This window comes from Phoca vitulina, unplaced genomic scaffold (genome assembly GCF_004348235.1).
Source record: "Phoca vitulina isolate PV1807 unplaced genomic scaffold, GSC_HSeal_1.0 scaffold66, whole genome shotgun sequence".
Taxonomy (NCBI): Eukaryota; Metazoa; Chordata; class Mammalia; order Carnivora; family Phocidae; genus Phoca; species Phoca vitulina.
Window position 1 is genome coordinate 7,171,893 of NW_022589769.1, and position 16,758 is coordinate 7,188,650.

Consider the following 16,758-nt stretch of genomic DNA (forward strand, 5'->3'; position numbering starts at 1 on the left):
TTTTAAGATTTTATTTTTTTATTAGACCATGAACAGGGGGAGGAGCGGAGGGAGAGGGAGAAGCAGACTCCCTGCTGAGCAGGGAGCTCAATGCGGGACTCGATCCCAGGACCCCAGGATCATGACCTGAGCCAAATGCAGACGCTTAGCCAACTGAGCCACCCAGGCACCCCTAAGAAAAAAACTTTTTTAAGTTTGAAGGTAGTTCTGTACATGCCCATGAGTAGTGAAGTGGTTAAAAAAATTACATAGACTTATTTTCTGGAATGTTATAGATATAAATATAGTTAGAAAGATTAAGACATACTGTCATAGACAGTAGATATATTTCTATTTATACTTAATAAGACTTATTCCTATCATATGCTTAATAGAGATACATAATTCTTTGAAAATACAGAAAAAAAGGATTGAAAATATCTCCCCCATATTATAGTGATTACGAGTGAGGAGGGGCATTTGGGGATGGGTTGAGAAAGCATATTTTCACTTAGTATTCTATATACCCTGTTGCACTGAAATTGTTTATTAGTGTATCTATCACTGCCATAGTTTTTAAAAATTTTTAAACCTTTTTGTTTTTACTAAAAAATTATGTAGTTTTACAAGCCTGCGAGGCCAGGTCCTGTGGGTTTCATTTCGTTGAGCGTTTCCAGCTATGGCTTTTCGTTCTGGCACTTCCTTTCCCTGACCAGCGTCTACTGCTGAGCCCCCCCCACCCCCGTCGCCCAAAGCAGGGACCTAATCTGAATCCCTGTCCTGTCTCAGATTTACGGCAGGAGTTGGCTGTGCAGCAGAAGCAGGAGAAGCCCAGGACCCCCATGCCCGGCTCGGTGGAGGCCGAAAGGACAGACACAGCAGTGCAGGCCACCGGCTCTGTGCCGTCCACACCCATAGCTCATCGGGGACCCAGTGCTAGCTTAAACACACCAGGCACGTTCAGACGTGGTAAGGGCATAGCCATCGCGAGGATTTTCTTTGCTTCATAAAGCTTTCCCGGGGGTAGGGTCCTGGGTGAGAGAGCCTCTGGGCCAGGCTGTACTGCGGGGAGCAAACTGGGGTGTTCACGGCAGCGGGGGGAGGGGAGGCAGCTCTGAGATAAGCAAGAAGAGCTTGGTTGTGAGGTAGTAGGGGAGCGCTGGAGTCTGAGGGGAGCGGGGAGCGGGGGAAGGAAGCTGCCGCTCTGCTCCTACCCCAAGACATGTGGGCTCAGCCTTAGCAGACATTTCATTCTTCATCAGAAGCCGGAAATCCTTTTTTTGTTTTTTCAATTTTATTTATTTATTTGACAGAGAGACACAGCGAGAGAGGGAACCCAAGTAGGGGGAGTGGGAGAGGGAGAAGCAGGCTTCCCGCCGAGCAGGGAGCCTGATACGGGGCTTGATCCCAGAACCCCGGGACCATGACCCGAGCCGAAGGCAGACGCTTAACGACTGAGCCACCCAGGAGCCCCCGGAAATCCTCTTCTTGAACATGAAATCTCCCAAATTGCAAATTTCAATAACCAGATAAAAAAAAAATTTGAAAAGCATTTTATGGGTCTAGCAATAAATAACATCCATCCAGAAGTGGAGCCAATGTAACCTGGGCTGCATGGTAAAAAAAAAAATGAGCAGTTTGAGTTTTCTCCCCAGCTCCTCTGCTGATTAACCGAGACTGTTACTGGGCCGCTTAATAGCAAGTAACAACGATAGACAATTACCGAGTGCTCGTTGTGTGCTAGTTAGCCACTGTGCTTCGCATGCTTTGCATATATATGACCTCACTGAATTCTCACCACAGGCCCAAGATGCAAGTGCTATGCCCATTTGATGGATGAGGAGACTGAGGCCCTGATAAAGGAGCTTGCCTAAAATCATACGGCTGGTAAATAGCAGAGTTGGGATTCAGACCCAGGCCGGCTGGCTCCAGGGCTCACACTGTTTTATCTCTTAGCATGTCCCCTGGGATCAAGAGGCTGGTGAGACTTCCAGAATCCCAGTCTAGAGCAGGGTTTTTCCACACTTGAGTATGCCCCTGAGATTCAGCAGGTGTGGGCAGGGCCTGAGATCCTGCATCCTAACCAGCATCCCAGTGATGCTGATGCCGGGTCGTGCTTGGAGGAGAGAGAGGGGCTCTGGGGAGTTAAGCTTCTTACAAATTTGGTTTGCTCCAGTGCTGTTCCTAACTATATGGAATTCCTAGAATTTCAAGAGGACTTATTTCAATTTTGTTTTAAAAGAATAACACGTAAAGATAAACGTTTAATATAGTGGTTGTAAGGCTGCAAAAGTTTGGTCATCAAGTAGACTCTTCCTGTATTAGTTAACTAGTGAGTGCAACAGGGTAGCATCTGGGATCAGAGGGCAGAGTTAGCTTCCCAAGTCCACCCCTGTTGTTCTGCATTTAGGGATGTTAGTGCACGGACTTAGGACTGCAGGTTGGTATTACGTGCGCTTCCTTTTGCACACCCAGGTCTGGATGACTCCACGGGTGGGACCCCCCTCACTCCTGCAGCGCGGATATCGGCCCTCAACATCGTGGGAGACCTGCTTCGGAAAGTAGGGGTAAGACCACCACCTCCCTGGGGTTTGGTGTGGCTCCTTGCCTGTGTTTCAGGTTATCGGAGAGGGGTGACCTTACCAGTTCCTTTCCCCTTTAGCAGAGACTCCCTGCGTTTTAGGCAAAACTCTGGTTCTGTTAGTGTCCCTGAGCATCATTTGAGCTTCTGTGAGCATTGTTATTGATGAACACCCAGAGCCCTGACTCTGTCATCTCTTTGCCTGGGCATATCTTTCCCTGGTCATTTTTCGTTGGAATTTGGGAAATTGGGTTGGTGTCTATGATTTTTCTTTTTTCTTAATTTGAAAAAACTGAGAAACATTTAAAAATTGCCTCTTTTTAAATTTCTTAGGGAGTTAAAGACAAAAATCTCGAAAGGCTAGGGCAAAAAAACTTGACTTTATAGATTTTATATTCATTACAGGGAAAGATTCTTCTGTGCTTAAGAAATAACATAGGTGGGGCGCCTGGGTGGCTCAGTCGTTAAGCATCTGCCTTCGGCTCAGGTCATGATCCCAGGGTCCTGGGATCGAGTCCTGCATCGGGCTCCCTGCTTGGCGGGGAGTCTGCTTCTCCCTCTCCCTCTCCCCCTGCTTGTGTTCCCTCTCTAGCTCTCTCTCTGTGTCAAATAAATAAATAAAATCTTAAAAAAAAAAAAAGAAATAACACAGGTATTCTTTGTGGTTGTTTCTTTTATTTTTAAAAATCATGGCCTGGAAGATCACATAATTTAAATCCTGCCAGAATGTATATAGTCAAAACTGCAACCTCAAAGAAGGTTGCAACTCATTTCTCATGTTTTTCCTTTTACCTTTTGGTTGTCTGGTTTTCTGTTCTGTAAACACACTTCTCTCTCTCTCTCTCTCTCTTTTTTTTAAAGATTTATTTATTCATTTTAGAGAGAGCACAAGTGGGGGGGGGGCAGAGGGAGAGGGAGAGAATCTGAATCAGACTCTGCACTGAGTGGAGCCTGACGCGGGGCTTGATTCCCACAACCCTGAGATCACGACCTGAGCTGAAACCAAGAGTCGGATGCTTAACCGACTGCACCACCCAGGCGCCCCAACACATTTCTCTGGTAATGTTTTGTACAGTTAGAGTATAGGGAAGTGTGCGGTGGTCTCAGTGCCCTCCTGGTTTTCATGGGGTCCCTTTCCAGCAAGGCACAGTGCTTCCACACAAGCCACTCTGAGCATGTTTATTGAGGTAAACAAAAGAGCGAATCATTCCAAAAGTGGATTTCCTATTTCCCATAGACAGAACTGGATAATAGGCAGGGTTAGTGATTTTCCCAGGAAGCCCCGAAATGTCTTAGGCCAGTGGCTCTAAAAGTTGGACGTACGTTGGATTCCTTCAGGGCCCCACTTTGGAATTCCAGCGTCCAACACAATTTGAGAACCCCTGTTTTTGGTTATTGTCTGTGCGCAGGCTCTGGGTGAGAGGTGAGTTCTTGTCTTTAACTTGGAGGATGAAAACTGTTTCTCTGCAGGCACTGGAGTCCAAGCTGGCGTCCTGCCGGAACTTCGTGTATGATCAGTCCCCAAACCGAACGAGTGGCCCAGCCTCGGGGCGGGGGAGCAAACACAGAGATGGTGGTGAGAGACAGCCGAGCAGCTCTGGCGTGCCTCTGGGTGACAAAGGGTCAGTACCTTGAGCTGTCCACTCCAGGGGGGAGCCCATAGCCATTTGGAAAAGTTGCGGGGTTATGTCCGTTAACCTTACCCTCTACCCCCTTGAGACAGAGTTAGGTGGTGTCTTCTGGTTAAGGGCAAATGGCCAGGAAGGGGCTCATTTTCATTATTTGATTCTGGCAGCCCCAGCTCCTGGTCATGCTGTGAGCATGTCCTGTATGAAACCCTTGTTTGGGACTTGGGCTTCAAACACTGCTCTCCTTCCCCCAGAGGAGGATTTTTTTCCTGAAGGGAAAAAAAAAATCTTTAGAAACTCAGGAAACAGGCACTACATTCCAGCCAGACTAGATTCCCAAAGCCAGTCGCCTGATGAGAAGACACAGATCTGACCTCTGGCAGCTTTGGGTGTTTTCTTACCTGAGGAGAATCGGGGCAGCTTCTAGATTCATTGATTTTCTAAGCTGTGCCGCCATCTTCCTGGCCCCCACGCCACGTCACCGTGGTAGGCCCATGGCAGACCGATGGCAGGAAATGAAGACTCGTTTTCCATGGCTTGCACACAACTTCCAACCCTGTCGAAGAGGATGTTTTTAGTGGGTCTTCTGTGGCCGGGCTTTTCATGTGGCCTTGGGAACGTGTGAGCTAGTTGGCCAGTGTTTTTTTTCTTCATTTCATGATACCCAGGGAGACACTGCTCCTGACTCTTGATATTCACTCTTAGAACTTTGTGGGCCCCGATGCTAGCCAGTCTGTCACAGCTGTCATGTCCGCCTAATTTGGTTTGCTCTGTCTGAAGGTTGGGAAAACGCCTGGAATTTGGGAAGCCGCCTTCAAATATTTCCGCACCGTCGCTGCCGTCAGCCCAGGGTGTAGTCAAGATGTTGCTTTAGGAAATCCACGGAAGCTGAAGCCCCGGTGTGTCTGTGCAGGAGTCCTACCTTTCTTCCCCTCTTTAAACTAGGTTTTTGTGTTTTTAAGTTAGTTTGAAAAATAGCAAACAGTCACATTAGCCAATGAGATCATCACCCGTGGCCCCTGGTAGTTGTCCTGGGGAAATGTTGTGTCATGATCCCCATCCTGCTTGCTGGTGTGGAAAGGGACAAACGGGACCCTCTGGAAAGGGCTTGAAGGTATGGACGCCGAGGCTACCCCATCATTGTGAGCTGACCTGAGTCCTGAATGGTTTTGAGACGTGTTTTTAATGTCGGGAGATGCCTTAAAAGTGGGATGTGAGCCCACCTCAGACTCAGGCCGTCTTCCAGAACAAAATCTCCCAAGGCTCTGTGGCACAGGGAGGGTCTGTGTAATGAAATCATGTCTAGGAGAGAGGAGTAGAATAGGCGCATGCCTTTTTAAAAAGAAACTCTGGTGTTGTATACCTCTAGGACTTTTTAATCTGGCTCTCACTGAGGCATTGAGAGCTGTGCTTGTGTTTCAGAGGAGATCTTGTGTGGACCAGGTCAGTGGAAAGTCTGTGTCCTCTTTAGATCAATCCTGATGGTTAGTCTTCCTCAAACTTCTGCCCTGGCCTGAGGGTGACCTCCGCTTCAGGACCCTGACGGTCTTTAGGGTGTCATGGCCTTGGGAATGCAACCCCTAAGAGCAGGACATCATTCAAAGCCTTGATAAAATAATCGGGGTGACCTCCAAATAAGATTAAACCACAGGATTGTTGTTGGAAGCTTCCTTGTCAAAGAAGAAACAAACACGGGATTTCCACGCGGATGTTATATGTACTCAACCCTGCTTGGTGTGAGCTGCCGTCTCACGCTTTTGGAGGCGAGTAAAAAGAACACACGAATTCAGGAGCATGCATGCAGCTTAATGACCTTTTGTTACTAAGTTATTTTTCCAAAAGAATAGCAAAAATATCCTTGAGTTGAAGATAGAACTTTAGAAGTGCTACTGAAATTCAACAGAGAATTGATCTCTGGTGCCCGGCTCCTTACCCTGGGAACATTCTAACCTGTATCGGTGAAAGACGTACTTTTATTTTTTTAAAAGAACAATAAAATCAAGAGAAACTAATTTTCACCTAGCTTGTCGTGGTGGTCAGTAAATGCCGCTTCGTTTGTGCTTTTATGTTCGCTCGTATGGTGGCGAAAAACTTGTTTTTTAACCAAGTAACTAAATACGAACAAAAAACCCTACTTTAAAAAAATTCCCTTCAAGTTAGCTTCTTAGAAGTAAGTGTAATTGGGGTATGTTTGTGTATTGCTCAGGGTATATTCGCATTTGGTCACTGGCTGAGTTTTTCAGTTTGCCTTATTTCTTCTCTTCTCAAATCTCTTGGGCCCCACGGAGTCGGTGTGTGGAATTGTTTGTGTTGAACAGAACTTTTGCAAGGGATCTCTGTCTGGAACACTCAAGCTGAGGAAGGAAAGGACCTACGGCCTGGTGTTATATGGCCCCGCAGTAGAAATGGTTTTTATGTTTTTAAAGGGTTATTTAAAAAAAAATTTAGGGGCGCCTGGGTGGCTCAGTCGTTAAGCGTCTGCCTTCAGCTCGGGTCATGATCCCAGGGTCCTGGGATCGAGCCCCGCATCGGGCTCCCTGCTTGGTGGGAAGCCTGCTTCTCCTCCCACTCCCCCTGCTTGTGTTCCCTCTCTCACTGTCTCTCTCTCTCTGTCAAATAAATTAAAAAAAAAAAAATCTTAAAAAAATTTAAAAAGTAAAGATAACCATGTGACAGAGATCATACGTAGCCTGAAATATTGACTCTCTGGCCTTCACAGAAAGTCGGTTGGCCCCTGCTGGATGAAGGTCTTGTGTTTTAACTTTAAAATGCAAGGATGTCTTGTATTCTTCCCAGTATGTATGTATGGGTTTGAATTGATAAGGACGTTCTTTTTGGTCACGTTCCTACTTCCTGGGCCTGGAGCCTCCCACCTCTGGATGGAGAAGTCCCCTCAACACAGACTCCTGTGACATTTCTGCTTGCCTTTTTTTTTTTTTTTTTGCCAGTTGTGGGATCTCGGACAATTGATTTCACCTCTCTAGGCCTCAGTTTCCCCGTTTATGAAGGAAGAATAAGCTGATTTCACAGGGTCACCATACGGCTTCAATGAGAACGCCCCTCCCCCATTCTTTCACTCTCGAAAACAACAGAAGCGCTGAGTGCATGCCAGTGATTTATAACCTTTTATTCGTGAGGGTGTCCTTAAGTACAATCGGGGTGCATATAAAACAGTGTAACATTCCTGCTCTTACCCGCTGGAGCAGTCTCCTTTTTAATTCCTGTGACTACCGAAGGCACTTGGTCTCCGTGAACTGTGTGCGTCTGAGGTGTGGTAACCAGGAGGGGAAAGAACTCAAACAGGGGCCCACTCGACACATTGGAAGGGTATGGGAATGACTTGGGAGGGGGAGGCGGCGGCACCCACTTTGGTGACTTCCTCCCCTCTGTCATGTAAACTCAGTTGCCAGTGATCAGTTACGGTGGTTATATCTTTCCTAAAACCTCACAATTTCGGCACAATTCACCGATAGGGGCAGCGGGTGGGGTCTGTGTCGCCTGTTGGGTTTTTCTCGTTTGGTACATCACTCAAAAGTTCCACTGATGCCCCAGACTCAGGGCGGTGGTGTTTATAGTCATCGTGAGGGGTGTCTGTGACGTTTGGAATTTGAAGATGGATTTTGACGGTGCTAAGCAGAGTCCACTGGGTTTGGTTTTGTTCCGTTTGTAGCAAGTCGTTCATTCACTGGCTTTGGTTCCGTTGAAGTCCGCGTCGCGAGCGTCCACTTCTTCGTCAGAGCCGTCCGCGTTTTCAATGACCCGACGTCCTCCAGACCTTCTAGCCGGAACAAAAGAGGTCTCGTTTCCTCGCCTGTGGGATTTAAGAGAATACGTGTTTCTTGAGTACCAAAATCTCCCTCGAGAAGGGAGGAGATTTTTCAAGGGGCAAAAAACAAATGCAGACAAACTCAAATGAGAGACAAGTATTCAGGTTGAAGTTAAGCCTTGACCAGTCTCAAAGTTCGGTAGCATTTCATCAGCTGGCATGGGGGAAAAGTAGATTTTTCAAAGCAAGACCATCTGCTTAAAAAAAAAAAAAAAAATCTGGCTTGGTCATCCGATGACCCACAGGATTCTGGTCTGTTGGGGTCTTTCATTTAGAAAAGGGAAAAACAAGTTCCCGTGGGTTTATTCCAAACCCAGGGGACTCTGCTTAGCACGTTCCCATGGGTTTATTCATACCCTCTGGGGCCAGTATAAAGGGGAACGTGTTCTCATGCTGTACCTCCTTGCCTTCAGGAGGTAAAAAGGGGGGGGGTTTAGGTTTTCAGTTGTAAGGAGGTGGAAATGAGCGTCAAAGGCAGCCTCCAGGGAGAGAGGTCACTGCATGGATGCCAGAAGTGTGCTCTTGGTTCAGGCAACGCAGGGCCCCCTGCTTGTGTGGAGCAGAATTCTTGGCATGAGTTCTCACAGGGCGGAGGTCTTGTCTGATTTTTGCTCACCATGCAGGCACCATGCATGGCCTATAATAGATATTCAATGAATATTTGTTAGAAAAGTGAGATAGACCTGTTAATCCGAGGTGTATTTTAGCTCTAGCTGGTAGGACACCCTCTCTGTCCTTAACAGCTCCCATCTCTGGAGTGCCAGATGCCCTGAGTTACTGCCAGAGCCTGCCCAGGTCACCTGAAGTGAGGCTTTGCTTAGAAGGGCAGGCAGGCAGGCAGAAGGAGAAGTCCGATCCACCTGCATTCAACCTCCTCTGCTTGGAAGACATGGTTGCCATCTTTTCTGCGACCACAGCAAATAATCTTGTTGGGCTCTGGCCATCCGGCCCTGTTTGACCTGAATCGGAGGACCTGTCTTAACTCATTTTAGGATGCTTGAGAGGAGTGCAGACTCTTTGTAACGAAAATGGCCCACTTCACCACACAAAGGCTGGACAGAAAAGCCACGAGGGAGAGAGCCCATTCCAGTTATCCATACTTTAGTCAAAAGGGGCAACTCAGAGAGGTAAGACTGGAGGCAAAGCAAGGCCCAGAGTGTCCTGATCGCTGAGAAGGGGAGTCCCAACCTGAGCCTTTTGGGGTCTGAGGGTGGGAGAAACATGGCTGGGAAAACCTGCCCAGTTTCAGAGAATGGTACTTCCGGGAGCACAGCGATCAGGAACGAATACTTCAGGTTGTAGCCACTCCCAGCTGAAGACTCTGGCCAGCCTCACTCACATCAGAGGGAAGCCTGGAGGTGCCCAGCGCCCTTAGAACTAACTCACTTTCCATCACTCTCTCTCTTCTAGAAGTGACCTTAAAAAGTCTTGAGCACTGTGCTTTCCAAGAACCTGGGTCCCAGAGAAGGGTCTCTGAGGACAGGACAGAAAAAGTAGCGGCTGCTGCTTGCATGGGTCTCCTGCATCTCCCCTCCCGGTTCCAACTTGATGGGACAGCCTGGGGCTGCAAACTGTCTCCCCTACCATTCCAGGCTCCAAGCACTCTTTACCTCTTGGAACAGTCTGTGCAACTGAGAAGAGTTAAAGTGAGAAATGGGTTCCCTTGATCTGAGAGGTAAATCACACCCTGGGTCACCGTCAGCCTCCCCCCTCCCTCCACCTGCTTAGCCGCCAGTCCTGTGAGCCTGTCTCCCAGTTCAGGTGCCCTTCTTGAAGGAACTGTTTTCAAATTCAAGGCAGAGATTGGCACTGGCTACATCTGTCACATGAAGTAAGGGAACACCCCACCCCCCACCCCCCCCGCCCCAACCCCCGGTAAAGATTTTCTTAAAGGTTCTGATCCTGGAGCATTTGGCTTCTAGTCATGGACTCTGAGAACTTCTGCAAGGCCCTGGGGGCACATCATGAATCAGCACAAGACTATGAGCACTTGCTTTGCAAGGACTCGGTTTCCCATCAACTAGTGGGTCCGACGTTCCAGTCTGAGCTGGCAGGAGCCAGAAGCTCTGTCTTAGAGGCTGAAAGCTCTTCCTAAAGCTCCTGCCAATACCTCAATCAGCTTTAAGTACTTGCATAGTGGCAGCAAAGCTGAGATTCTCCAAAAGAGCAGAAGGGGGACACCAGCCAGGGCTGGCTTGGCCTCTCGAGGAAGATGAGAGGGACACCCAGCCCCACTGCCTAACTTCACATGTGCTAAAGCTGTTAGATTCCTAGACAAGTCGAGGCCTCTTAACTCTTTCTCGGGAAGGGCCCTGTGTTCTTCCTCCAGCCTTGGGTGTCCACTCCCCACTCTGAGTATGTGCCCGCAAGACCTCTGGAAAAGGCTCTGCCAGGACCCCGCTTGGCTCCAAGGTGGCTGACGTGCGCCCTCGTGTGCTGGAAATGCAGCTAGCAGCCCGGCCCTGCTTCAGCCCCACGCAGCCTCAGCAACCGTACAACGCGCGGTGAGAGCTCATTTCTTTCGCAGACGTGTTTGTGAAAGCCCAGCTGCGGGGGGGTCCGGTTGCTGGGCTGTGGTTACCATGAGCCTGTGCCCTATGAATTCTGATTTGTGAGCCAGACCAGCCAGCTTGAAGCCGTTCTCCGGGAATGGACCCAGACTGTGGAGCTGTCCTACCCGCTCAGGGTGGGGTCTTAACCAGACCAGAGAGGACAGCGCGGCCAAGTGTCCTAACAGTGTGGGAGATGCCCTCTTAGGCAGGTAAGAACAATCCAGGTGACACACACACACAGCCTCTGAACACTGGTCAGCACGTGGTGACAAGGACACAGTGCCATGTCACACTGCCAAAGCAGAAGTAGGGAAGGAACATGGGTCAAGAGATGAAGTCTTCTTAGGTTGATCTTGGCTGTGATGAAAGAGTTTTGAACTAAGATCTCCACACCTTCAGATTTTGCAGCAATCTCACAGAAATTTGGGGGGGGCCAAAACGGGGGGCCACCGGGGATAGGGCGGGTGGGATGGCGGAAGAGAAGTGTGGAAACCGAGCGCAACACACATGAGCTGCGAAGCTGAAGGCATGATACCTGGTGAGTCATTGCGGAGTTTCCTGGGGGAGGGGGCCTCTGAAACAGAGAGAGAGAGTCCCTGGTGGTTATCATCCGCAAACGAGAGGGAGTCCATTTCAGTGCGTGTTTAATCGTTAAAGGCATTCGCTTCAATTAAATCATTAAAGGCACTTAGAAGGCAACCTGGCAGTGAAGCACCTGCCAGCAAGAGCTCTTAGAGAGGCTGGTACACATAAGTCATCGTTTATAAGCTCGTGTCAGAGAGGACTGGCGGCGTGGCAAAGGCTGGGCACGGTGGTCAGGCTTTAACAGGAGCTCTTGTTGAGATTTGTCGGGTCGGTAGAACTATGAAACTTGCTTTGCAATTCCTTGTCCTCCGAGAGCCGGCTAGGCTTGCCAACCTCATGCAAAGTTCTAGCACCTGACTTTAGGTTTTGCACACGTACGAGACTCAGGAGTGTGAGACGTACTGCTCGGTCTTCACCCCGCCTTAGTGGATGCTCATACTAGGACTGTAAGAAACGGAATGTTCAATACTGGCCTGGTCAGCCTAAGAAGGGCCGTTTGTCTGGGGCAGAACCCACAGGGGATGTTCAGCATATGCCAAAAGAATCGTTGGTCCTGAGAAAAGGGAGCAGTGACAGCTCAGGGTGACAGAGCCAGCGTGGCTGACTGCTGCCCCACCACTCAGCCCAGCGCCGAGGAGGGGCAGGGACCAGTCACCAGTGGGGGCAGATTCCAGGGGCCTGCGTGGTGAGAACAGCTCTCTTGCTGACATCACCCTGGGGGTTGTTCCTAAGCCCCTGCTGGACCCGAGGGCTTACGTCTGGCCTCCATCCCAGCAGTGGGGGGTTTCCCTCCAGAAGCCCTCTACCCTGTACTAGCCCTTCTCTTCCCCATTCTGAAAAGGGTTTGGGCTTTCCCCTCGTCGCATGCAGTGGTTCTGAGAGTCTGGAGTTGATACGGCAGGTGGTTTCAGATGGTTCCTGGGCATGCCGTTGGATAACTCAGTTGCACAGTGACAAAGGTATTCCCTTTCCAACTCTTTTTAAATACATCTGATTATGTCAGAGACGGTCTTTTTGGTGCTAATGTCTTCTGTCTCTCCCTTGTTAACGGAGAAGTAGGCCTTCTGGTCATAGTCATCAATTCGTAGCCACAGTGGCTAGAATTCATTATTGTCTTGTTTTCACTATTTTAATTTCGTTGTGACCTGTTAATGCTGGTGATGCTGGTTTAACAATACAGGGGTGGTAGGATTTATTTGCAAATGGATGTGCGTGTGATTAGAACAGTTAATTTCAAAGACCACGTGAAGTCAACAGTGGTACAGGTGGTAAGAGGCTAAGGCAGAAGGGCCAAGGTGATAGGACAATGAGGTTGGGGAAACATCATCTCTGATTCAGTGACTGAAGGCTTGTGCCCAGCACTATCCCAGACACTGGGGATGAATAAACAGATAAAACCTCTGTGCTCGTGGGGCCCAAGTGAAGGCTGCAAATGACATAAGTAAAATAAATAGGTTACATGGTGATAGGTGGGCAAGGAGGAGGAGAACAGCAAGGAATGAAGTTGGAAGTTGTAGACAGGGGAATGTGGATGAGTCAGTGCCTGAAGGAAGGGAAGGAGGGATCCCGCTATGCGGAGAGCTGGGGGAGGAGCATTCCAGGCAGAAGGAACCACCAGTGCAAAGGCCCCAAGGCAGCGTGTGTAGAGGTGGAGGGCTCATTTAGGAGGCAGTGGATGGAGATCATTAGGGCCTAGTGGAACCAACCATTGTAAAGACGGCGCTTTCAGTCTGAATGAGGTGAAGCCATTGGATAGTTTCAAGCAAAGGGGGGGATCGTGACTCACCTCCATTTCAACAGGATTCCTCTGGCTACTGTGTTGAAAACAGACTATAAAGGCACAGCATGAACACAGGCCCATGAGGAGGTTGTAAAAGTTATCTAGATGTTAGGAGAGGGTGGCTTGGACCAGAATGACAAGAAATGGTTGGATTCTGGATATATGGTATTTTTAAGGAAAGTTGACCAGATTCTCTGACAGATTGGATGCGAGGTATAAGGGAGAGGGAAAAATATGACCCCAGGTTTGTGGCCTGGGTTAATGATGGCTTTATCATTAACCAGTTGCTGGGCTAGAGAAGTCTATGCAGGAAGCTGGTTTGGGGGTGAAGGGGTTCAGTCAGGGCTCAAGGTGTGAGGGTCTGGGGTTCCAGGAAGTCTGGGCTGGAGATAGAAACGAGGAAGTCACTCACTGTGAGTGGAATTCAAAAGCCACCAGCCTGGGCGCCTGGGTGGCTCAGTTGGTTAAGCAACTGCCTTCGGCTCAGGTCATGATCCTGGAGTCCCGGGATCGAGTCCCGCATCGGGCTCCCTGCTCAGCAGGGAGTCTGCTTCTCCCTCTCCCACTCACCCCTCTTGTGCTCTCTCTCACTCTCTCTTTCAAATAAATAAATAAAATCTTTAAAAAAAAAAAAAAAAGCCACCAGCCTAGTTGAGATCACCCAGGGAGTGAGCAGAGATGGAGATGAAGAGAGACCAAGATGGCGGGGCAGGCCAATGGCAAGCCGACGAGGAGATGTACCAGCAGAGGAGGTGAGGAAAGACAGCCAGAAAAGCAGGAAGCAAACCAGCTGTGGGGAGTGTCCGGGAAGCCCAGCCAAGGAAGGGCATGCTGCAGCTGAGTCGGGTGAGGCCTGAGGACTGACCATTAGGGTTTTGTGGTAAAGGGTAGGAGGGGAGTGGGGCTGAGAGGTTTTCTCAGCTCATGGAATGACTCTGTTGAGGGAAAACATTGCAAAGGAGTGAAGGGTAAGAATTTCTGGAACAATGTCCTTAAGTGAACAAGAGAGGTACGTCTACCAGAGGTGTTGGCCTGAGTTGGTGCTGGAGGGTCCAGCCCAGAATGGGGGACAGAGAAGAAACGAATACATCTGTCAGGAGGTGGGTCGATGGGGGAAACGGGGGCTTGTAAGGATGCGCAGGGGGGAGAAAGCCTGGGGCGAAAGTGAAAAGCAATGTCCAAGAGAGAGGGAGGATGAGGGGAGCCTGAGGTCCAGGAAGCACTGAGTGGGGTCTGCTCCACATGGCCCTAGAGAACACCCAGCAGGAAAGGGCAGTGCCCGTGTTTGCTTTTCTCAAACCATTCTGAGCAGCCGAAGGTAGAAAGTGTATTTCATTTGGGTTGTGTTTTTAACAAACTTAAAAAAGGTGGCAGGCAGAAGACTCGATGCTTGATGGGCAAGGTCAAGCTAATGCTGACGCCCACGGAGGGATCGCGGAGGAGAGAAGGTCAAGGACAGGGGACGCTGGATCACCCCCCCTAGAGGGCTGTGGGCACGTGTGCCAGGAGGCTCGGGGCCCCAGCCTTCAGGGAACCAGTGGGGATGGGAAGGAGCCCTGAGGAGCAGGGGGCGTTGCCTACCCACCTTCAGGCCCAGAGGTGCAGGAGTGTGGGGGAGAACTCAGCCCCAGTTAGGGCAGAGGTTCTCGACCATGGGCGACTGCACCCCCAGGGGCATTGCGCGATGTCTGGAGACATTTTGGGTTGGGACAATTCAGTGGGGAGGGGCTGGGGATGCTGCCCAACATCCTACAGTACACAGGCCTGCTCGTGTGATCAAGAATGATCCAGCCCCAAACAAACAGCAATGGTGATGAGAGACCCGGAGGTAGACCAAGGAGCCGAAGAGAGTCCAGAAAAGAGGTTCAGGAGAGAAGGGACTTGTACTGATTCAGGGGACAGGGATTGGCCTCTTCCTCCTCACCTGAGGTTGGGATGGGAAGGGGAGCAGCCATTACAGAACCGCAGGGAGGATCCGCGCCCACGGGTTTGGCCTGGCACACACTGGTGCCTGCAGAAGTGCGGACGAGCAGGGGGAACCCGTGGAAAGGAGCGGGGCGTTGGGGAAAGGGCGTCCTTTGCAGCGATAAAGAAACTCACTGTGGGCGCGTCAGGCCTACCCGGAGCCCGGCCCGCGAGCCTTACCTGAGCTTGCTCTTGAGCACGTTCACCTCGCGGCCCATGGCCTCGTTGCTCTCCGTGGCCTCATCCAGCTCCCGCTGCAGCTTCCTGCGGTTGGCATTGATGCGCTGGGACTCCTCCTCCGCCTCCTCCAGCTGCCGCTTGAGTTGCTTGACCTTTGCGTTCCCTTTCTCTGCCTGTCAGGGAGACGCCCGAGGGTTAGGGGAGGGCCCTCCCCCTTTAGTAGGGTCGGCAGCGGGCCGGGAGGGGCCCGAGGAGCTGGCTTACCTGCTCCTTGTACTGCTCTGCCATCTTGCGCTCGTCCTCCACCTGCAGAAGGACCTCCTTCAGCTTCTTGTCCTTCTGCTTCAGCAACTTGGCGGCCGCCTGCTTCTCTCTGCATAGACGGAGGGAGAGGGGATGGCTTCCCTTGCCGTTGGCGCACAGACTCGACCCGCACCATGCCCACTGTGAGCGCTTTTCCGGAGCCCCATGTCGGGGCTCCTCCCCCAAATCAGGTAGAAGAACAGGGTTCAGCCGTAAAAGGGAATGTAGTTCTGACACCTGCTCCAACATGGGTGAACGCTGAAGACACGCTTAGTGGAGGAGGCCAGTCACAAAAGGGCCCGGAGTATGTGATTCCATTTATATGAAATGTCCAGAATAGACCACAGAAACGGAAAGTCAGTTAGTGGTTGCTGCGGGCTGGGGGAGACCAAGGGCGAAGGAGTACAGGGTGTCTTACTGAAGGGACGAGAACGTTCCCTGGTTGACTGTGGAGAGGGTGCCCCTCTCTGCAAATACACTGCAAGCCATTGAGCCGAACACTTTAAACGGCTGAATTCTATCGTATGGATGTTATCAGTAAAGCCACTACCAAAATAAAAAGAATGGGTCAGAATCCTTGCGGTCTGCCGGTGACCACGGTGCTGTGACCTTCCTTTCTCATTAAAATGAGAAGGGGCCCTTCCCACACTTGCTTGGGCTGCATAGGCTGCTGATTGGGACTTTCTGTGTAGCCCTTAACACGACGTCCTGCAAACACAGGCCAGGAAAAGCCGGCGTGCCCCCGGGGAGGCTGGCTGACCTCACGGAGCAGGCCTGCTACGTAGTGCTAGTGCTAAGGGCCTTCTCCGGGCCTGGCCCACCCCGCCCTGGCGTTCACACACCCATCTCCCGGTACAACTGCAGCCCGGGTACCACGGGGCTTATTTCCCAGCCAGAACTGATGCCCAGAGAGCCTAAGGGCCCCCCGGCCCCCCCACCCCTCACTGGCACGCGTGCTGTCTTCGCAGCCCGGGCCCCACGTACCTGGCCTCCTGCTCGACCTGCTCCTCCAGCTGTGCGATCTTGGCCTCCAGGGCCGCGACGGTGGACTTGAACTTGGACTTGACCGCCCCCTCCACCTCCTGCAGCTTGCTCCGCAGCTCCTTGTTCTGCCGCTCGAGCTGCTGCCTTGCACTCTCATTCTTCTGGGCTGCGCTGCGTTCCGTGGCCAGTTCGTTGTTGAGCTGCTCGGCCTGTGGAGGACGGTGAAGGTCATGAGGTGGAGGGCACAGAAGCCCGGCATGGTCCACGGAGATGACGAACGTCTCCTGCTGCCCCCCAACCCCCACCAGCCTTCGGCTTTGGCGTGGGTCCCTGGAGCTGGAGCCCCCAAGAGCCCTCCCTGGCTCCTGCAGCCACCAGCTCCTTCCTGGGCACAA

The 16,758-nt window shown here is 50.8% G+C and overlaps 2 protein-coding genes across 8 annotated transcripts in view; one reads left to right on the forward strand and one right to left on the reverse strand.

The window, feature by feature from the left end:
- Positions 1-16,758, forward strand: part of NDE1 (nudE neurodevelopment protein 1) — a 45,661-nt gene that overhangs the window by 24,174 nt on the left and 4,729 nt on the right. Inside the window, exons 6-9 of one of the 2 annotated variants that reach the window (XM_032392206.1) lie at positions 769-948; positions 2,455-2,546; positions 4,031-4,182; positions 4,969-6,164. In XM_032392206.1, the coding sequence (XP_032248097.1) occupies positions 769-948; positions 2,455-2,546; positions 4,031-4,182; positions 4,969-5,062 (518 nt within the window). In that variant the 3' untranslated portion in view covers positions 5,063-6,164. Of the gene's footprint in view, positions 1-768; positions 949-2,454; positions 2,547-4,030; positions 4,183-4,968; positions 6,165-16,758 lie in introns of those variants that run through there. The other variant, XM_032392207.1, reaches the window with a different exon arrangement.
- MYH11 (myosin heavy chain 11) overlaps positions 7,301-16,758 on the reverse strand; it is a 112,562-nt gene continuing 103,104 nt past the window's right edge. For 2 of the 6 annotated variants that reach the window (XM_032392200.1, XM_032392202.1), the window contains 4 exons: positions 16,364-16,572; positions 15,341-15,449; positions 15,077-15,249; positions 7,867-7,999 (listed from right to left, as the gene is read on the reverse strand). In XM_032392200.1, the coding sequence (XP_032248091.1) occupies positions 7,867-7,999; positions 15,077-15,249; positions 15,341-15,449; positions 16,364-16,572 (624 nt within the window). Of the gene's footprint in view, positions 8,000-11,101; positions 11,141-15,072; positions 15,250-15,340; positions 15,450-16,363; positions 16,573-16,758 lie in introns of those variants that run through there. The other 4 variants (XM_032392203.1, XM_032392201.1, XM_032392204.1 and 1 more) reach the window with 4 other exon arrangements.